The following is a 17,102-nucleotide window of genomic DNA, read 5'->3' as shown; positions in this document are numbered from 1 at the left end:
CATATTGTAATTAATATCGTATAAACAGTGTTTGAGATCATCTTTAGTTTCATCTGATATTTTTGATAGAAAAATAAATAGTTGTCATCATTGAGCGTTGTCGAGTACAGGGTCGGCGTCTGCATTCCGCGTTGCTTGTTAAAGTATTTTGATGTTTTGGTCACCATTAATTACTCCTAAACTATCAAAGCTATTGCTTGACATTTGAATATGTTCACATTTCATAAGGCTGACCCTGTCTTATATGTGTCAATAACAATTTAACTCTATCTTGACATTTATCAAGATTTTAAAATGAGGCCCTTTTAGTACTTAGAATACAATAAATAGATATCATGTTAAAGATTTTATGTTAGGCAACTTGATCTCTAATTTCACAAAGCTAGATTGCTTTGAAAGTTGGAGTACTTGGTAACCCATATATGCAGACCCTGTAGATCCATCACAGAAAACATAACTCAATCTGCTGATTTTTGCAAGAATTATTGCACCTTTGGACTTAGAAAAAGGTAGGTTTTCTTGGTTAAAATATTTATTTTAGGTCATAATATTAATACTAAAACTATCAAAATGCTAAAGTTTAAAACTGCAACCAGTTTTTCCATATAAGTGGACCTTGTGTACAGCAAGAAAACATTAAATCATCCTGCTGTTTTGCAAGAAGAGGCCCATTTGACTTAAGAAAAATATAATATTATTTGGTTAAGTTTATATGATTAGAGTAACATTTTCACCCTCCACCATCACACACTATCATTTAAAACATAGCTACTGGGTGATGGTCACGCATCAAAGTGACCCTGTTGAAGCCTGAAACATGAAACTCCAACATCTTTTGCAATATTTAAGCCCCTTTTGACTTAGTAATTATTTTTTTGGTTGAAGATTATGGTTAAGTCAATTCTCTAATAGAACACAGTATTGCTTTAAAATCATGACTAAGTTTTTCCATATATAGTCACTTGTAACATCAGTAAATGCATATTCCTGCATTTTTGCAAGATATGGCCCTTCTTTTGACTTAGAAAATCATGGGTAGGACAATATTTCTATTATACAAAAAAAATCAGATGAGCGTCAGCACCCGCAAGGCGGTGCTCTTGTTCCTTTACAGTATCACTGTTCATAGAGTATCTGATGTAAGTTTCCTCAGTTGTGATTCATTTTTGAAAATTATCAGTTTCTTAGTCATTAGTGGTACAGTCCTGGAACACTTGCTGATATAACTGCTTCTTTTTGACAAAATATGTGTTTAATGGATAACAAAACGATGAAAAGTTTAAGATCTTGGTATTTATTGTTTTTGTGTGTGTGGTGGGGGTAGTGGTTAAGAGTCACACCGTCAAAATGTAGGCCATATGGCAACGTTTTTAGCTTTTTTTGTTGGTGGAGGAAGACCCCCAGGTGTTCCACCAAGCATTGTTTCAGGTATTGACGGGTACCTTTATAGAACTACTGACCTTCTGCAAGTCAGCTGGATGACTTCAACATTTATACATTAAAGATAGTTGTGCAAATGGGGATGTGAACATACGGTAACCTGTATTAACTTGTGTGTACCTTTTGCCATCAGTATGCTCAGGTGTTCAGATTTTCCTATAACTTTTCCAGCAAATAAGGAAGTTTTTCTTGATTACCTCCCTGTAAATGAATAACTGCAACTCCACATTTCTTGTATAATATTCATGAAAGTTTGTTGTTCCTTTTCTAAAAATAGGGACCATTAACAACTGAGAGGTTTGAAAAATTTAGTTTAGTCAGATATTTTTAACGCAACAGGTCACTGCATTAAATATATATTTTAACTTTGTCCCCAGACCTTTACAGTGCCTTATTTCATGATTTTCCTTAACATAACTTGATGAAAAATTAAATTTACATTATTTTTCAGGCCAAGGACATTAATGAACAAGTGACGTTTTTATCTGATGACCCCCGCCGTGACGGCACAGAAGCAATAAGACGTGACACTACAGAGAGTACACAGTCACAACCAGATCGAAGAAGTGCTGGAATGCCACCTGCTAGATGTAAGTCAATGTTTCCTTACTTACTGACCAGTTGGAAGTTTTCAGATCTCTTGAAATCCTGCTTCTTTCATGTTAGGCAGCTATCTAGATTGGGGATTACCACCATTTGCTTGAAAATAATGACTGAAATTGCACCATTTGGTCAACCTCTGCCATTTGCCATATGACATAAATTATGTTTGTGCAGATAAAAACCTGGTGAAAATTAACTAACAAAACTATCGCTGAATTAAAGCTTTTTCTTCATACATTGATGGACATTTTTTTTTCATCTTCATATACTCCCAGCTCTCTGAAAGAAGAAAAAATAATAAACAATACATTTGTGTTACACAGGAATATTTCAAAAATTAAATTAGTGAGACAGTGTTAAAGAATATTTTTTTTATGTAAAATTAACAGCTGCCGCTCCAGTGACATCACAAAGCGATCGCTCAAGTCACTCAGATGTTACCAATCAGCCAAAAGTACCAGTAGCAGATACACCAATGTCATTTGCAGGTATGTTCCGTTTATATCAGCAAAACTCTTTAAAGGGAGATACAGGACCTGTTTTATCTATGGCCTTTATATTTTCAAAATCTCATTTAGAACTTTCATTATTTTTTAAAGATTTGTATTTTTCACTCAGTGGCAACAACTTCCTGTCAAGAAGTTAACGAAATCTTGGTAGTAACACATCAATGTCATTCAAGTGAGATATAGGGTGTTTCTTGCATGCAGGAATGAAGATTCTGGTGTTTTTGCCAGTGCTGGAAAAACATGTCTTACAAAATAACATCTGGTTCTGTTAATGTGATTTACTATGTCATTTTATATGTCATTTATGAATTAATGCATCATTTATTAAAGAATGTGTATATGTACAAATGGCTATCAAAAAAGGCTTGTAAAGAAAGCCATTCTTAAAAATTTTTTGCCTCTGACATATGTAGCATGTCGCTTTCAAGAAAAATTATCTGTCACTTTTTGTGGTTTCAGATGGAAATATCTGGCTCTGCTGGTAACTGTTTATATTTGCGGGAACTGGGCTGCACCTCTTAACTGCCTAAACAGTTACCAGTGAGTCGACATCCACCCGCGATCTTTCCCATAAAAAAATGATGCAATTTTACGTTCAGATTAATTAATTTTTCAGCAATTGACCTGTATCTCCCTTTTAATAAAAACTTCTCTAATCTGTAACGTACACTATAAACACAATAGCACTGAATGTTTTTCAGTTAATTTTCTCCGTTACTCTTATCTTGCATATTTTGGAGAATCAATATTGCTTACTAAAATCATTTTGCATTTTACTTTTATTTTGCTGTTTTCTTCCTTTTTTACAATATTCTGTTTTCTTTAATTTTTTCTGTACACTTTTCTTTACTTTATATTTTGATTAATATAAAACTGGTTATAGATCTTAAAGGTAAGACTTTGGGTTGATAATTGAAGTGAATTTTAAACAGAAAATGTAACCAGTTTTACAAAAAATTTCTTCTGTAATCGTGAATAATTTCATGTTGTACCTGTCTATGTAGTGTACAGTGAAGTAGGTCATTCCGCCAGTGGTATGAGACCCGGCAACCCTACCCCAGCCCATGCGGCAGGCCAGGGTTCCCCTGCCCCTGTGAGACCATCAGCACCTACCCCAGCTCATGCACAGAAGACAGTGCCCGGGCGACCAGGTAATCAACCACACATCATAGAGTTGATTTTTATATTTGATGTCTTGATATATTATACAGAACCAGATACAGTAGCTAGATAGATTGACGTTTGTACACATTCTCTTTTATACACGGTCGTGTAACCAATTTTATTAGTATCTAAGAAGTTTGGTCAGAATAGCAAGATGATAGTGCACAATAGATTTTCTTGTAATTTTTTCAAACACACAAGTGGACAACAATTAATTTCTCTTTGATTTCTCAAACATGCAAGTGGACAACAAGTAATTACTGTTCTTTAAAATGTTAATGACCTGAATTGCTGAACTTAATTGATAAACACTAGATTTGTTTTCCATATGCAGCAATGTCGCACTGTCAAGGTATTGTCATCACTTGTTTGTTTGATTGTCAGTGATGGCTTTGGTTATGTTAATGCTTGTAATTGTAAAGAAAGTAATGACCTTGTAACATCAACATTATCTGAAAGGGAGATAATTTGACAAGAATCGTAACTTTTTCTAGCATATTTCCTAATGATTGGCCATTTTTAGCTGAGAACTCACAGGCAGTTTTACATGCTAGAATTTGTGTTTTGAAAATTGCCTTATTTATTTATAGGCACTGTAAAGGTGATCCACTTGTGTGTTTATATTTAGTGTAGCAAGCACTGCTTTTAAAGAGGAATATTTCTTTACAGGAAACCCAACCCCTAAACAGGCAGGGGCGGGGACTGAATCCCCATCAGACCTCCCCTCTCATCTTGACTATCCAATCATATTTGAGCACCCTACACTAGAAGAAGGTAGACATTCGTGTATTTAAGCAACACTGTGAAATCATTGAAATATATTCATACTACTGTGAAATCATTAATATTCATTGGGGACTAATTTTTGTGGTTGAGTCAATCCACGAAATTTAATCCCAACAAACAAGTAAAATTCCCATTCATTTTATGTTCAAAAGTTGAAATCCGCAAATTCATATCCTCATGAAGTTGCCATTTTGACCAAGACCATGAAATTTCATGCATATGAAATTAAATGATTTTACAGTATTGAAATTTGAAGGGAAATCACTCTAAAGAAACAAAATAACTGCAAAGATGCTAAAAATATGCAATATATATGATATGCCTAAATACTGGTAGATCATAGTTCAAGATTGAATATAAATTAGGGTGTGGATAGAAAGGTGGATTAATTATTGTTTACAGTTAAGTCACATGATTTCACAGTTTCTGTTTGTGCACAAGTAGCTTAGATATTAAAAAATATAGTCATCTTTTTTCACTTTTTTTTTTAGTAACATTTACAGCTTTTACTTAATTGATATACCCAGTCAGACAGATTTTTTCCTTACATGCTTGTTTGCTCACACATCGACTTCTAACAACTTTTTGATGTAATTTAATCCAGAAATTAAAACCATTTATATCTTTTATATGAATATGTAGTGAATTATTAGTTCATATAAAACAAATCTCTATGTGCATACTTAGGAAAACTGTTTCCGGTAACATGCTCCAAACAATTAGGGTAGGTAGGTTGGTAATTTTTTTTTATTTTTTGTTTTTTAATTAAGTGAGAATTTTCGGAAATTATTTTTTTGTCAAAAATGAATACAAATAAGGGGGATATGCCTTTAGAGCATAAGTAAGTTGATTTCTAACATCACTGACCATGTTTAAGCATAAACAGTGCAGTTTTGCAACTTTTTGTTATAAGTTGAAACAAAATTCTCCAAGGCCATAAAAACATTTAGGGATGGGCCAAAAATTTAGGGTAGGTCGGGATACTGGAAACAATTTTTTTTTAAGATCTCAACCTCTCTGATATCCATGTGAAAATTTTGTGAATGTCTGTTTGATTTAACAAATTATAATGATTAGAGTGAAACACATACTGCCATCCTAATAAAAGATATTTTGTTCTACTATCCCTCATTTCTATTGCTAATGCAAAACTCTTTTAAAATTGTCCAACATTCAGAGAAATAGTATTAGTTTTGTCTCAGCCTTCGTTGACAGTATACACTTCTTACACACTCAGTTTAATGCAATGGTAGATTTATATTATGCAAAATTGTTTTTAGCTTTTAAAAGCATGAATTTAAGTCTTATAAATTGTTTTTTTAAATACACGGAAATATCCATATTTCAGCTTCTTTCACATGTATATTTAGACTTTCAGCTTTCTTGGTGCATGAATAGAATTTCATCGATGTTCAGAGCTAAATGTACAATTTTCAACATGAAATAGAATACAAAAATGTTTAAATGAATTGAGCCGTGCCATGAGAAAACCAACATAGTGGGTTTGCGACCAGCATGGATCCAGACCAGCCTGCGCATCCGCGCAATCTGGTCAGGCTCCATGCTGTTCGCTTTTAAAGCCTACTGGAATTGGAGAAACTGTTAGCGAACAGCATGGATCCTGACCAGACTGCACGGATGCGCAGGCTGGTCTGGATCCTTGCTGGTCGCAAACCCACTATGTTGGTTTTCTCATGGCACGGCTCAATTGTGTGTTACTATGTTTATGTAAGTAAGAGAGTTTAGAAATAGTTTTACTTGCTTATGATTTGTTCACTATTCTTTATTTGCTCTGAATGCAGCTAAAATAAAAAAAAAATACCTATGATTTTTAAACGTTACATATTTGTTTTTATTAGTGATCAGAATTAAAAATGGTTTTATGTGTGGTTTATAAACCATTTACATTATGGTTAACTTTGTAAAATTGTTTTATTAATTTAAACCCCAATTCCTGTTTGTTTAGAGCCTGAATTTACTGGAGAGCAGGAGATGGTATCACAGAGTCTGAAGATGGATGTTCTAGGGCGGCCCAGAAATAAGCCTGTACCCCTGCCGGCAGTGATCAAGGGAGGCAAACCAGGAGCAATACCTAACACTAAAGTAATTACTTGCTGATTTCTGAAATGACTATCTCTTACTATGTGAAAATGTGAGAATTGCAGTAAATTTTCAAGAAAAACTTCTGATAAGCATTGTTTCACGATGGTCTGACTAAAGATAACATTTCTAAGTTTATCCGCTTCCCTCTGGTGGTAGTGGTTTGGAAATAACATCAGTCTGTTAATGCTGTAAGTTTGAACCCGAAACTTTGTTCTCTGAGCTTTTTTAAAATGCTAAATTTTAATATATTGCCAATGCTGTATATTCTTAAAATTATAAAAGCAGTTACTTGTACATATATTTAAATGTATTTGCACCATTATAATCCATTTTATATGATGAGTAACAGTTTAACCTTTGTTATGTTGCAGTATATCCAGGTGGAAGACCCTGTCCGACGTAGGACCAATAATTCTCTGTTAGCTGGGGCCACAGTAAAAGGTCAGACCCAGTTACAGGCTATGAGGGGTTTGATCCTGCTTCCAGAGGAAGTCGATTTTGGAGTATTGAAGGAGGGAAACACTTATGCATTTACTGTGATATTGAAGAATACTGGTGTAGATACCTGCAGGTTCAAGGTCAAACAGCCTCCACCTGCCACTGGCATCAGGATAGTCTACAAACCGGGACCTGTAAGTAACAAAGTACCAACATTTAGACCACCAGGGCCCAATTGTTCGAAACTTTAACAGGCTGTTAAACTAACCGCTGGTTAAATTTTGATTCAAAATATTTGTCTTTGTGGGAAAAACTAGTATGATGTTTTGATTTTACTGTAAAGATATTTAAGCACTCATAATCCTTAACTCATAACTTTGTTTTTCTAAGTCTTCTAAGATGTTGAAATATAACCCTTAAAATTAATCGACTATTAGCTTAATCGCCTGTTAAAGTTTCGAACAACCGGGTCCTGATGAACTTGCTTTTAATAAAGTGTATAGAAAAAGTTTTAGTAACAGCTTAATGACTGTTTCCTCGATTTCTTTGTGTTCTCGGAAATAAGTTACCCCGTTAGAACTTTCAAGACAGTATTAGTATTATAATATAAATGGATATGGAACTGCAAACTCATGAATGACAATGTTTCATCTGTAAACCATTCATTTGTTTTGGAACTTTTATTTTGTTATGAATAAGAAGCCATTTGTATAAATAAACTCCATCTCATTGTAATTTCAGTTGGTTAGTTATGCTAATGCTTGTATCTAATGTGTTGATGTTTGCAGGTTGCTGCTGGTATGAAGGCAGAGATAGATGTGGAGATTTACGCCATTGCTGTCGGTGTAGAAGGAGAGACAGGCGTGGGCTCAATCAGACACGAGTTAGAGATTGTCACAGAGACAGACATCATCTTCCTTCCAGTTATAGCAAATATCCTTTCTGAAAAAAAATGAATCTTTAAAGATTGCTCTCGGATTGTTTACTCAGAAATAATATGAAGGATAAGGTATATGCTGCTAAAGATAAAGGTTGTGGGTTCAAACACTGGATGGTCAATACTGCATCTTCTTGTATGTGTTTTTCCTGGGAAACAAGACTGTATAATCACTTCTTAAGAGTAGAGCTTTCTTTACAACTCATATACGCATACACCTTGTATCCTATACTGTTGTGTAGAGGATACAATATTTTTGGTTTTGAACGGAAAAATGAAGATTTTTTTCAAGAAGTAAATATAGAAGAAAGTTAATAGAAGTTAGATAATTTGGTCTCTTTGTGCTATATATCAGTCCTTCTGTTTTTTTTTTGTAACATCTGTATCATGAGATAAAATGTCAACTTTGCCCTTAAAATTATATACACACAGATCAGTGGCTTAAAAAAAAACTTTATGTTTATCACTTGTTTAGTATCAAACATTAGTTGTACTTTAATACAAGTTGGCAACGTGTCTAGAATTTTGTCCTTAACTGTGTTCACCAGTTCTTACAGCCCATGAGCATGACAACAGAGGACCCAACAGTCCAAAGGGAGGGAAATCCCCTGGGGCGAGACTTACTTCTACCAAACCTCCTTCCAATACTGGCATAATTAGACCTAGAAAAAGTATAACTTTAGGTAAGTTTTTTATAAAATCAATTTTCAGATGTCACATGCTTTTTGGTTAGTATTTTTTTAAGATTACAGAGGTTGGTATCAAACAACTTTAGGAGGAAAATGGTCTCTATTTGCTAAAGGTACTTTCAAAAATTTACATCCATCATAAGATAAACATTTTAAAAGTTCTGTCCCAGATCATACTTTATATAGCATTCTGTAGGTAAAGTAGAATTATCTCTCAAACAAATGTAGGAGCACAATGTAAAAGAATGAATGCATGTTAAATTTTCTCAAACCAAAACCTTTACTATTTTTATTACACACACATCTACTGGTACTCGCATTAATATCATACAAAATGACACAACTTTGTTCTTTAGTCTAAGTAATGTTTAAAATATTATAAATGCCATGATATACATTGAAATAATGTCAAACAGCTGATGTGAATATCAATACAGAATTATATTGAAGTCGCTGGTCATATTGTAATGACATGGAGATTGAAAAAATATATATTATATCTGATTATGCATGTATATCTGTCTGCCAAAACTCCCAGATATAAAAGTCACCCCCAGTGTACATAAAACTTGGTCAATTTGAAAAGCACAATGGGCAATATTGCTATTTTGTCTTGAAAAGATTTTTTCCAAACTTCTTTAAGAAGTCACCTGGCAAACTTTCCACCATTTTGTGGCGAAGTCGGAACCCATATTCCCCTCTGGACAATTATTTCAGGCACATACTGGCACCCCGAGTAGAATCACTGATCTTCTTCACTTCCTCACATAAAAATTAAATGCTCAAACAACGTGGTGTGGAGCAATTTATTCAAAGTCAGCTAATCTTAACCCATTTTATTAGCTCATCTGATTTTTTGAAAAAAAATGATGAGTTATTGTCATCACTTGAGCGGTTGTCGGCGTCGGCGTCTGCGTCAGCGTTGCCTGGTTAAGTTTTATGTTTAGGTCAGCTTTTCTCCTAAACTATCAAAGCTATTGCTTTGAAACTTGGAATACTTGTTCACCATCATAAGCTGACCCTGTATAGCAAGAAACATAACTCCATCTTGCTTTTTGCAAGATTTATGGCCCCTTTTGTACTTAGAAAATATCAGATTTCTTGGTTAAGTTTTATGTTTAGGTCAACTTTTCTCCTAAACTATCAAAGCTATTGCTTTGAAACTTGGAATACTTGTTCACCATCATAAGCAGACCCTGTACATCAAGAAACGTAACTCCATCTTGCTTTTTGCAAGAATTATTGCCCCTTTTGGACTTAGAAAATCAGTTTTCTTGGTTAAGTTTTATGTTTAGGTCAGCTTTTATCCTAAACTATCAAAGCTATTCCTTTAAAACTTGCAACACTTGTTCACCATCATAAGCTGACCCTGTACAGCAAGAAACATAACTCCATCCTGCTTTTTGCAAGATTTATGGCCCCTTTTGGACTTAGAAAATATCAGATTTCTTGGTTAAGTTTTATGTTTAGGTCAACTTTTTCTCTTAAACTGTCAAAGCTATTGCTTTAAAACTTGCAGCTCTTGTTCACCATCATAAGCTGACCCTGTACAGCAAGCAACATAACTCCATCCCGCTTTTTGCAATAATTATTGCCCCTTTTGGACTTAGAAAAATCATTTTCTTGGTTGAATATTATGTTTCAGTCAACTTTTCTCATAAACTATCAAAGCTATTGCTTTAAAACTTGCAACAGTTTTTCACCATCATAAGTGGACACTGTACATCAAGAAACATAACTCTATCCTGCTTTTTGCAAGAGTGATGGCCCTTTTTAGACTTAGAAAATCATGGGTAGGACAATATTTCTATTATACAAAAAAAATCAGATGAGCATCAGCACCCGCAAGGCGATGCTCTTGTTAAGGAGTGAAGTTACGGGATAAAGTTGTGTGCAGAAATTAGTAGAGACTGGTCTGCCTTGTAAGTTCAGTCACATGGTCAGAGACTACTAACTAGGAGACGGATTAATTGAATGATGGTCTGACTGATGTTAAAACATCTCAGGCCATATATTCATCTCTGATATGTGAGAAAATTTTCAATTACTTGTGGACAAGTTGTGAAATTGAACCCTTCATGGAATGAAACTATTGGAAGAATGCTAAAAAAATAAAAATCTGTTCTTTTTTATTTCAGAACCCGTTGCTGTCAAGTAGCCACGCTTTTTGAGTGACAAGATACTCGAGTGATATTTCAATTGGATACATATTTGTTGAAGACAATTTCTCTTGCATTATTTTACATCACATAGTATAAAGTATATAAACAAACTAAAAACTGATACCTAAATTATTAACAATATTGTTACCAAAGTGTGAGAGACAATTTATATTTTATCTTGTGTATTTAGCAAGAAATGTGCTTAAAATATATTATTGAATAAACTGTGATATGTTAAATGTTTTCTGTTTGTCTATGGACATACATGTAAAGTGAAAATAAAATGTTGATCTTTTATGGAATTGTTACTTGAACATCTTCCCTTGTAAGAAAAAGATTGCGCTGATATTGTATTTCTATAACTGTTTTGCAGTTGTTAGACAAACATGATTACAAATCTAAGCTTCAATAATGCAAGTCAAGTTTTGAAAATAGTCTTAGAATGCAACACTGTTACTGGTCCACTTCAAGATTGTTTATCACATTCTTGCAATTAAGACTTATATACCTAGTTGTGTGTCTTGCCACACTGTCTTCTGTAACAGGAGCAATTTGCATAAATGAAAATCTGTAACTCAAATTTTAACTTCTGTAAATGCTAATATACTTGACTTGTATTAATCATTTTAGTTTGGCCGAAATCTATCTAATCCTGGGGAATATTTGTCCCGCAAACTTGAGACAGGATGTTCATATATATGCACTTACTACAGCAATAAGTGTCGTAAAAGATTCCAAAGGCCCTTGCTGGAATTATTACACCAGAAAGTCATTTTGACATGTACTGCAGACTATGTGCTGTAATCCTATTCTAGTTATGAGTACTTCACTAGATAATCAAAGTCTAACCTGGCTGTACCTCCATTTACCTAACCTGTGAAATCTATATCTAAACAAGAGGGCCATGAAGGCCCTGTATCGCTCACCTGACCTATTGACCTAAAGATCATCAAGATTAACATTCTGACCAAGTTTCATTAAGATATGGTCATAAATGTGGCCTCTAAAGTGTTAAATAGCTTTTCCCTTGATCTGACCCGGTGACCTAGTTTTTGACCCCACATGACCCAGATTCAAACTTGACCTACTGTATAGATCATCAAGCTTAACGTTCTGACCAAGTTTCATTAAGATATGGTCATAAATGTGGCCTCTACAATGTAAACTAGCTTTTCCTTTGATTTGACCTGGAGACCTAGTTTTTGATCCTACATGACCCATATTCAAACTGGATCTTGAGATCATCAAGATTAACATTCAGACCAAGTTTCATGAAGATACAGTCATAAATGTGGCCTCTACAGTGTTAACAAGCTTTTGATTTGACCTGGTGACCTAGTTTTTGATCCCAGATGACCCAATATCAAACTCGTCCAAGATTTTATTGATGGTAACATTCTGACCAAGTTTCATTAAGATTGGGCCAAAAATGTGACCTTTCGGGTGTTAACAAGCTTATCCTTTGATTTGACCTGGTGACCTAGTTTTTGACCCCAGATGACCCAAAATCGAACTCGTCCAAGAATATATTTGGAATATTCTGACCAAGTTTCATTAAGATTGGGCCAAAATTGTGACCTCTAGTGTTAACAGTCAAATTGTTGACGACGACGACGGACACAGGGCGATCACAACAGCTCACCTTGAGCACTTTGTGCTCAGATGAGATAAAATTCTAAACTTGTAAATGTTGACAATATCTGTTAGTACAGTGGCACCATGTTCACAAAATAATTTTCCATCTCGTTTGAGTTTTGATAGGAAATTTTACTACAACTGGAAGATTAAATTCCAGTTGACACTGACCATCAATACTGACTAGTCATGTGAATACATTCATTAAATATACCAGTAACATTTTATTTTAAACATGAAACTTCTGTTACATTATCAAACTGGACTGAGACTGAAAATGTTGGTGGACACGAGGAATGGTCTTTCCTGCCAAGTTTGACTGTAATGCTACCAACCTACCTGAAGTTTTGGACTCATTTTGTGTCAAAGATGACCAAATGGAAATGAAAAAATAAAAATTTATCCTTAATAAAGTGCTTTAAATAATTTTGGTGTTGAAGGCTCGACTTTCATTCTCCAGTCACCAATTTTTTCCTTTTCACCAACAAATATATGCAAAGGTTCAAAGTATCAACAAATGCAGAATTTTAAAGAGCAGAAAAGTTTATTAGAAAATTGCTGTAGTATAAAACATTACAAGAATATCAAAGTTTCATAATCTTTGTTCAAATTTTCATTTTGCTATAAATTTTACTAGAACTTGAACCACAACAACAACTATTGAAAGACAACTTACAGATCAGGAAGACTTCAAATATAATGTATTAAAGATAAAAACAACAATAACAACAGAATATATATGTATAAAATTTGGACTGATCAACAACTGGGTAATAAAGAAAATGGATTTCATGTGAAAAATAAAATAACACTTATGTCAAAACAGGCAATGTTGCAGATGTTTTTTTAAGAAAGACTATAGTTTCTTGCAGGCATAAGTGTAGTAAATACCTATGCATAATAAGCATCTGTGATAAATTGCAGGGTAATTTTAACTGTATAGTAAAAATGCATGATTAGTGAAACTGCATGCTAAATTTAACCATCTGTTGAAAATTGCCAGATAAACAATCTGCTAAAAATTGCCAAGTAAGTTTAACCGTGTCGCTAGCTACAGTTAAATCTATGGGTTGAAAACATGATTCAGAAAAAGACAGCTACCTACTTCTACTAAAGCAAAGCCGATGAATGTGAAAATTGCTGATTTTTTCCTTAGACCCTTCACAAAAATATTATGCTCTGAAAAGACATGGTACTGCATGTAAGTCATGGAATTATCTAATATTTATTCCTACACTAAACAGGGAATATAATTCAAAAATGAGAAATAAAAGAAAATTGTCAACCTGTCTATTTAAACAGTACATGTCTTTTTCTTTTAAAAAATAAACTAATATACTGATAGGCCAAAAAATTTAACAAATGATTTCAATGAAATGAATGAATTATTATGCAGAATTACTGAAAGAACATCTATGCTGGATTTCATAAAAGCTACAGGAAAATCTGTGAAACAGCTGCATGTAAAAAAGAAATAAAAATGTGTTTTACAACCTTTCAGACCTTCCACAGACTTTAACAAGAGCTCCGCCAAGCGAGGCAATATATTATATCAGAGGAGGATGGGAGCAAAATTTAAAGAACTTGACTGTTGAAGTCCAAAGGACAGGAAGAACAAAGGGAAGAAATTTTTTTTTAAATTCTAAGTCGACAAAAAAAATCCTTACCAGGTACAGGTATGTCAAAATACACCTAAAAGTTGAAGGTACCATCCATGTTGTACCACAGAAAAGTGGTCTGGGTTTTTCGCTGCGGCCAATAATAAAAAAGTTACAAAATAAGCTATTTATAGTAACATAAAAGGGAAGTAATTCAATAAAAAAATTATTGTAAGTAAACAGAAAAGGGATCTGCCAAATAAAAACAAGAGCACCGCAATGCAGAGCAATATACATAGGAAACAAAGTCATATGACCTTAGACCCCTAAGTGTGATCTTGACCTTAAAGTGAGCCATCGGAAACATGCGCTCTGCATGTTGTCACGATCAGGTGGACATTTGTGCCAAGTTTCTTTAAAATCCTTCAAGCAGTTCAAGAGTAACAGAGCGGACACGAAACAAAGTCATTTGACCTTTGACCCCTAAGTGTGACCTTGACCTTGAAGGGAGCCATCCAAAACATGCGCTCTGCATGTCGTCTCGATGTAGTGAACATTTGTGCCAAGTGTCTTTGAAATCCTTCAAGGGGTTCAAGAGTTACAGAGCGGACATGGAATTGCTAACGGATGAACAGACAGACAGACGGATACTGGCATCATAACATAATACGTCCCTTCGGTCGTATAATAATGGAGTATTACCTCATGGAATATCCAGTACATGTACAATCATTGATTAATACATCTTTTGTATTGTATTTTCACTTATCAAGTGTAAGTTCAGTAACAGTCATGTTAACATTAAAATCTCTGTTTCAATGAAAACTAGTAAGTTACACAGACGTTTATTACCAGATCATTTGGAAAATCTACTGGTATTCCTGGAAAAATTGAATTCATTACTAAAAAAAAACAATGCTGCAAGCAAAGGTAGATTGTGTGAACCTGATCAAAATGTTTTCAACTATGTACAGCAGTATGCAATATGTCATCTTCAATGAAAACATTTTCAATTTAACAGCTTGTTTCTTAATCTTCAACAAATCTCAGACACTTTGTAACGTTGTTCTCAAATTATTGCAGTACTAATAACCATAATATCATCAAACTGTCGACCGAAAATAACTTAAAGATAGAAATGAAGAACTTTGTCAATGCAAATTTTCTTAACAATGTCTGACTGACAGCTAATACAAATTTAGTTAAAATGGAAATGAAAAAAAAAAAGAAATATATGCTACAAATGTTTAAAAACAAGAGCACCGCCTTGCGGGTGCTGACGCTCATCTGATTTTTTTTGTGTGATAGAAATATTGTCCTACCCATGATTTTCTAAGTCTAAAAAGGGCCATCATTCTTGCAAAAAGCAGGATAGAGTTATGTTTTTTGATGTACAGTGTCCACTTATGATGGTGAAAAACTGTTGAAAGTTTTAAAGCAATAGCTTTGATAGTTTATGAGAAAAGTTGACTTAAACATAATACTCAACCAAGAAAATGATTTTCTAAGTCCAAAAGGGGCAATAATTATTGCAAAAATCAGGGTGGAGTTACGCTGCTTGCTGTACAGGGTCAGCTTATGATGGTGAACAAGTGTTGCAAGTTTCAAAGCAATAGCTTTGATAGTTTAAGAGAAAAAGTTGACCTAAACATAAAACTTAACCAAGAAATCTGATATTTTCTAAGTCCAAAAGGGGCCATAAATCTTGCAAAAAGCAGGATGGAGTTATGTTTCTTGCTGTACAGGGTCAACTTATGATGGTGAACAAGTGCTGCAAGTTTTAAAGCAATAGCTTTGATAGTTTAGGATAAAAGCTGACCTAAACATAAAACTTAACCAAGAAAACTGATTTTCTAAGTCCAAAAGGGGCAATAAATCTTGCAAAAAGCAAGATGGAGTTATGTTTCTTGCTGTACAGGGTCAGCTTATGATGGTGAACAAGTATTCCAAGTTTCAAAGCAATAGCTTTGACAGTTTGGGAGAAAAGTTGACCTAAACATAAAACTTAACCAAGAAATCTGATATTTTCTAAGTACAAAAGGGGCCATAAATCTTGCAAAAAGCAAGATGGAGTTATGTTTCTTGCTATACAGGGTCAGCTTATGATGGTGAACAAGTATTCCAAGTTTCAAAGCAATAGCTTTGATAGTTTAGGAGAAAAGCTGACCTAAACATAAAACTTAACCAGGCAACGCCGACGCAGACGCCGACGCCGACGCCGACGCCGACAACCGCTCAAGTGGTGACAATAACTCATCATTTTTTTTCAAAAAATCAGATGAGCTAAAAATGTTCCTATCTTATTAAATAGTGTTACACTAAGAAGAGCTTTTTAATCCCAAAACCAATTTCTAAATTTACAGTAAATTGTTTTATATAGTTTAGGTTTCTGTTTATTTTTTCCACTAATTCAATTCCCTATCAAGCCCTCTCAATAGATATTGCAGTCTCCTCTTTCTTTCCATTTTTCTTTTATGTTCTAAATACTCTTCTAAATAATTTCTTTTGTATTCCCTTCCTTCCAACTCTGCCAAAAGTTCCAAAATTTCTCTTTTTATTTCAGTCATTTCCGAATCTTCATCAATATCTTTCCCATTATTATTAACATGTCCCCTTTTGCCAAACTGATCCCTATTTTTAGAAATCCTGTATTTCCTGTTTCCAAACCTAGACTTACTATTATAGCCATCAAGCTTAAAAGATCTTTCATCAAAAATTTTAGCAATGTCTTTTAGAAGTTCATCAGCTGTTCCAACATAATCATCAAGCTCTTTCTTCTTTGTGTCTTGACCTCTTGTGTTAGTTCCTTGTGCTCGTTTCAAGTTGGCTCTCCTGGAATTTTGGAACTCTTCTTCCTTTAACCTTTTTAACACTTGCAAATCTGGCTTCTCTGCTTTAACATCTGATTTCTTTTCATTGTCATGGAAACCATAAGCACGAAGAGCAAAGCTGCAAATAAGGTAAATTAATTGTTTTAACTGGGTATTACAATCAGTTAAAACTGTTTTTCAATGTCAACATTGAAAACATATTGCTTA

The 17,102-nt window shown here is 34.1% G+C and overlaps 2 protein-coding genes across 2 annotated transcripts in view; one reads left to right on the top strand and one right to left on the bottom strand.

The window, feature by feature from the left end:
- LOC123551072 (sperm-associated antigen 17-like) overlaps window positions 1-11,128 on the top strand; it is a 53,786-nt gene extending 42,658 nt beyond the window's left edge. The window contains exons 32-40 of the mRNA XM_053542062.1: window positions 1,888-2,030; window positions 2,433-2,531; window positions 3,557-3,703; window positions 4,386-4,490; window positions 6,469-6,605; window positions 6,977-7,237; window positions 7,832-7,976; window positions 8,526-8,663; window positions 10,808-11,128. Coding sequence (XP_053398037.1) covers window positions 1,888-2,030; window positions 2,433-2,531; window positions 3,557-3,703; window positions 4,386-4,490; window positions 6,469-6,605; window positions 6,977-7,237; window positions 7,832-7,976; window positions 8,526-8,663; window positions 10,808-10,827 — 1,195 coding nt within the window. The 3' untranslated portion in view covers window positions 10,828-11,128. The remainder of the gene's footprint in view (window positions 1-1,887; window positions 2,031-2,432; window positions 2,532-3,556; window positions 3,704-4,385; window positions 4,491-6,468; window positions 6,606-6,976; window positions 7,238-7,831; window positions 7,977-8,525; window positions 8,664-10,807) is intronic.
- A 5,321-nt stretch (window positions 11,129-16,449) lies between these two features.
- LOC123552686 (PC3-like endoprotease variant B) overlaps window positions 16,450-17,102 on the bottom strand; it is a 30,971-nt gene continuing 30,318 nt past the window's right edge. The window contains exon 14 of the mRNA XM_053540557.1: window positions 16,450-17,013. Within this exon, the coding sequence (XP_053396532.1) occupies window positions 16,470-17,013 (544 nt within the window). The 3' untranslated portion in view covers window positions 16,450-16,469. The remainder of the gene's footprint in view (window positions 17,014-17,102) is intronic.

This window comes from Mercenaria mercenaria, chromosome 4, assembly GCF_021730395.1.
Source record: "Mercenaria mercenaria strain notata chromosome 4, MADL_Memer_1, whole genome shotgun sequence".
Lineage (NCBI taxonomy): Eukaryota > Metazoa > Mollusca > Bivalvia > Venerida > Veneridae > Mercenaria > Mercenaria mercenaria.
Note: the sequence above shows the minus strand (reverse complement) of the source record. Positions and strands in the feature narration are given on the sequence as shown.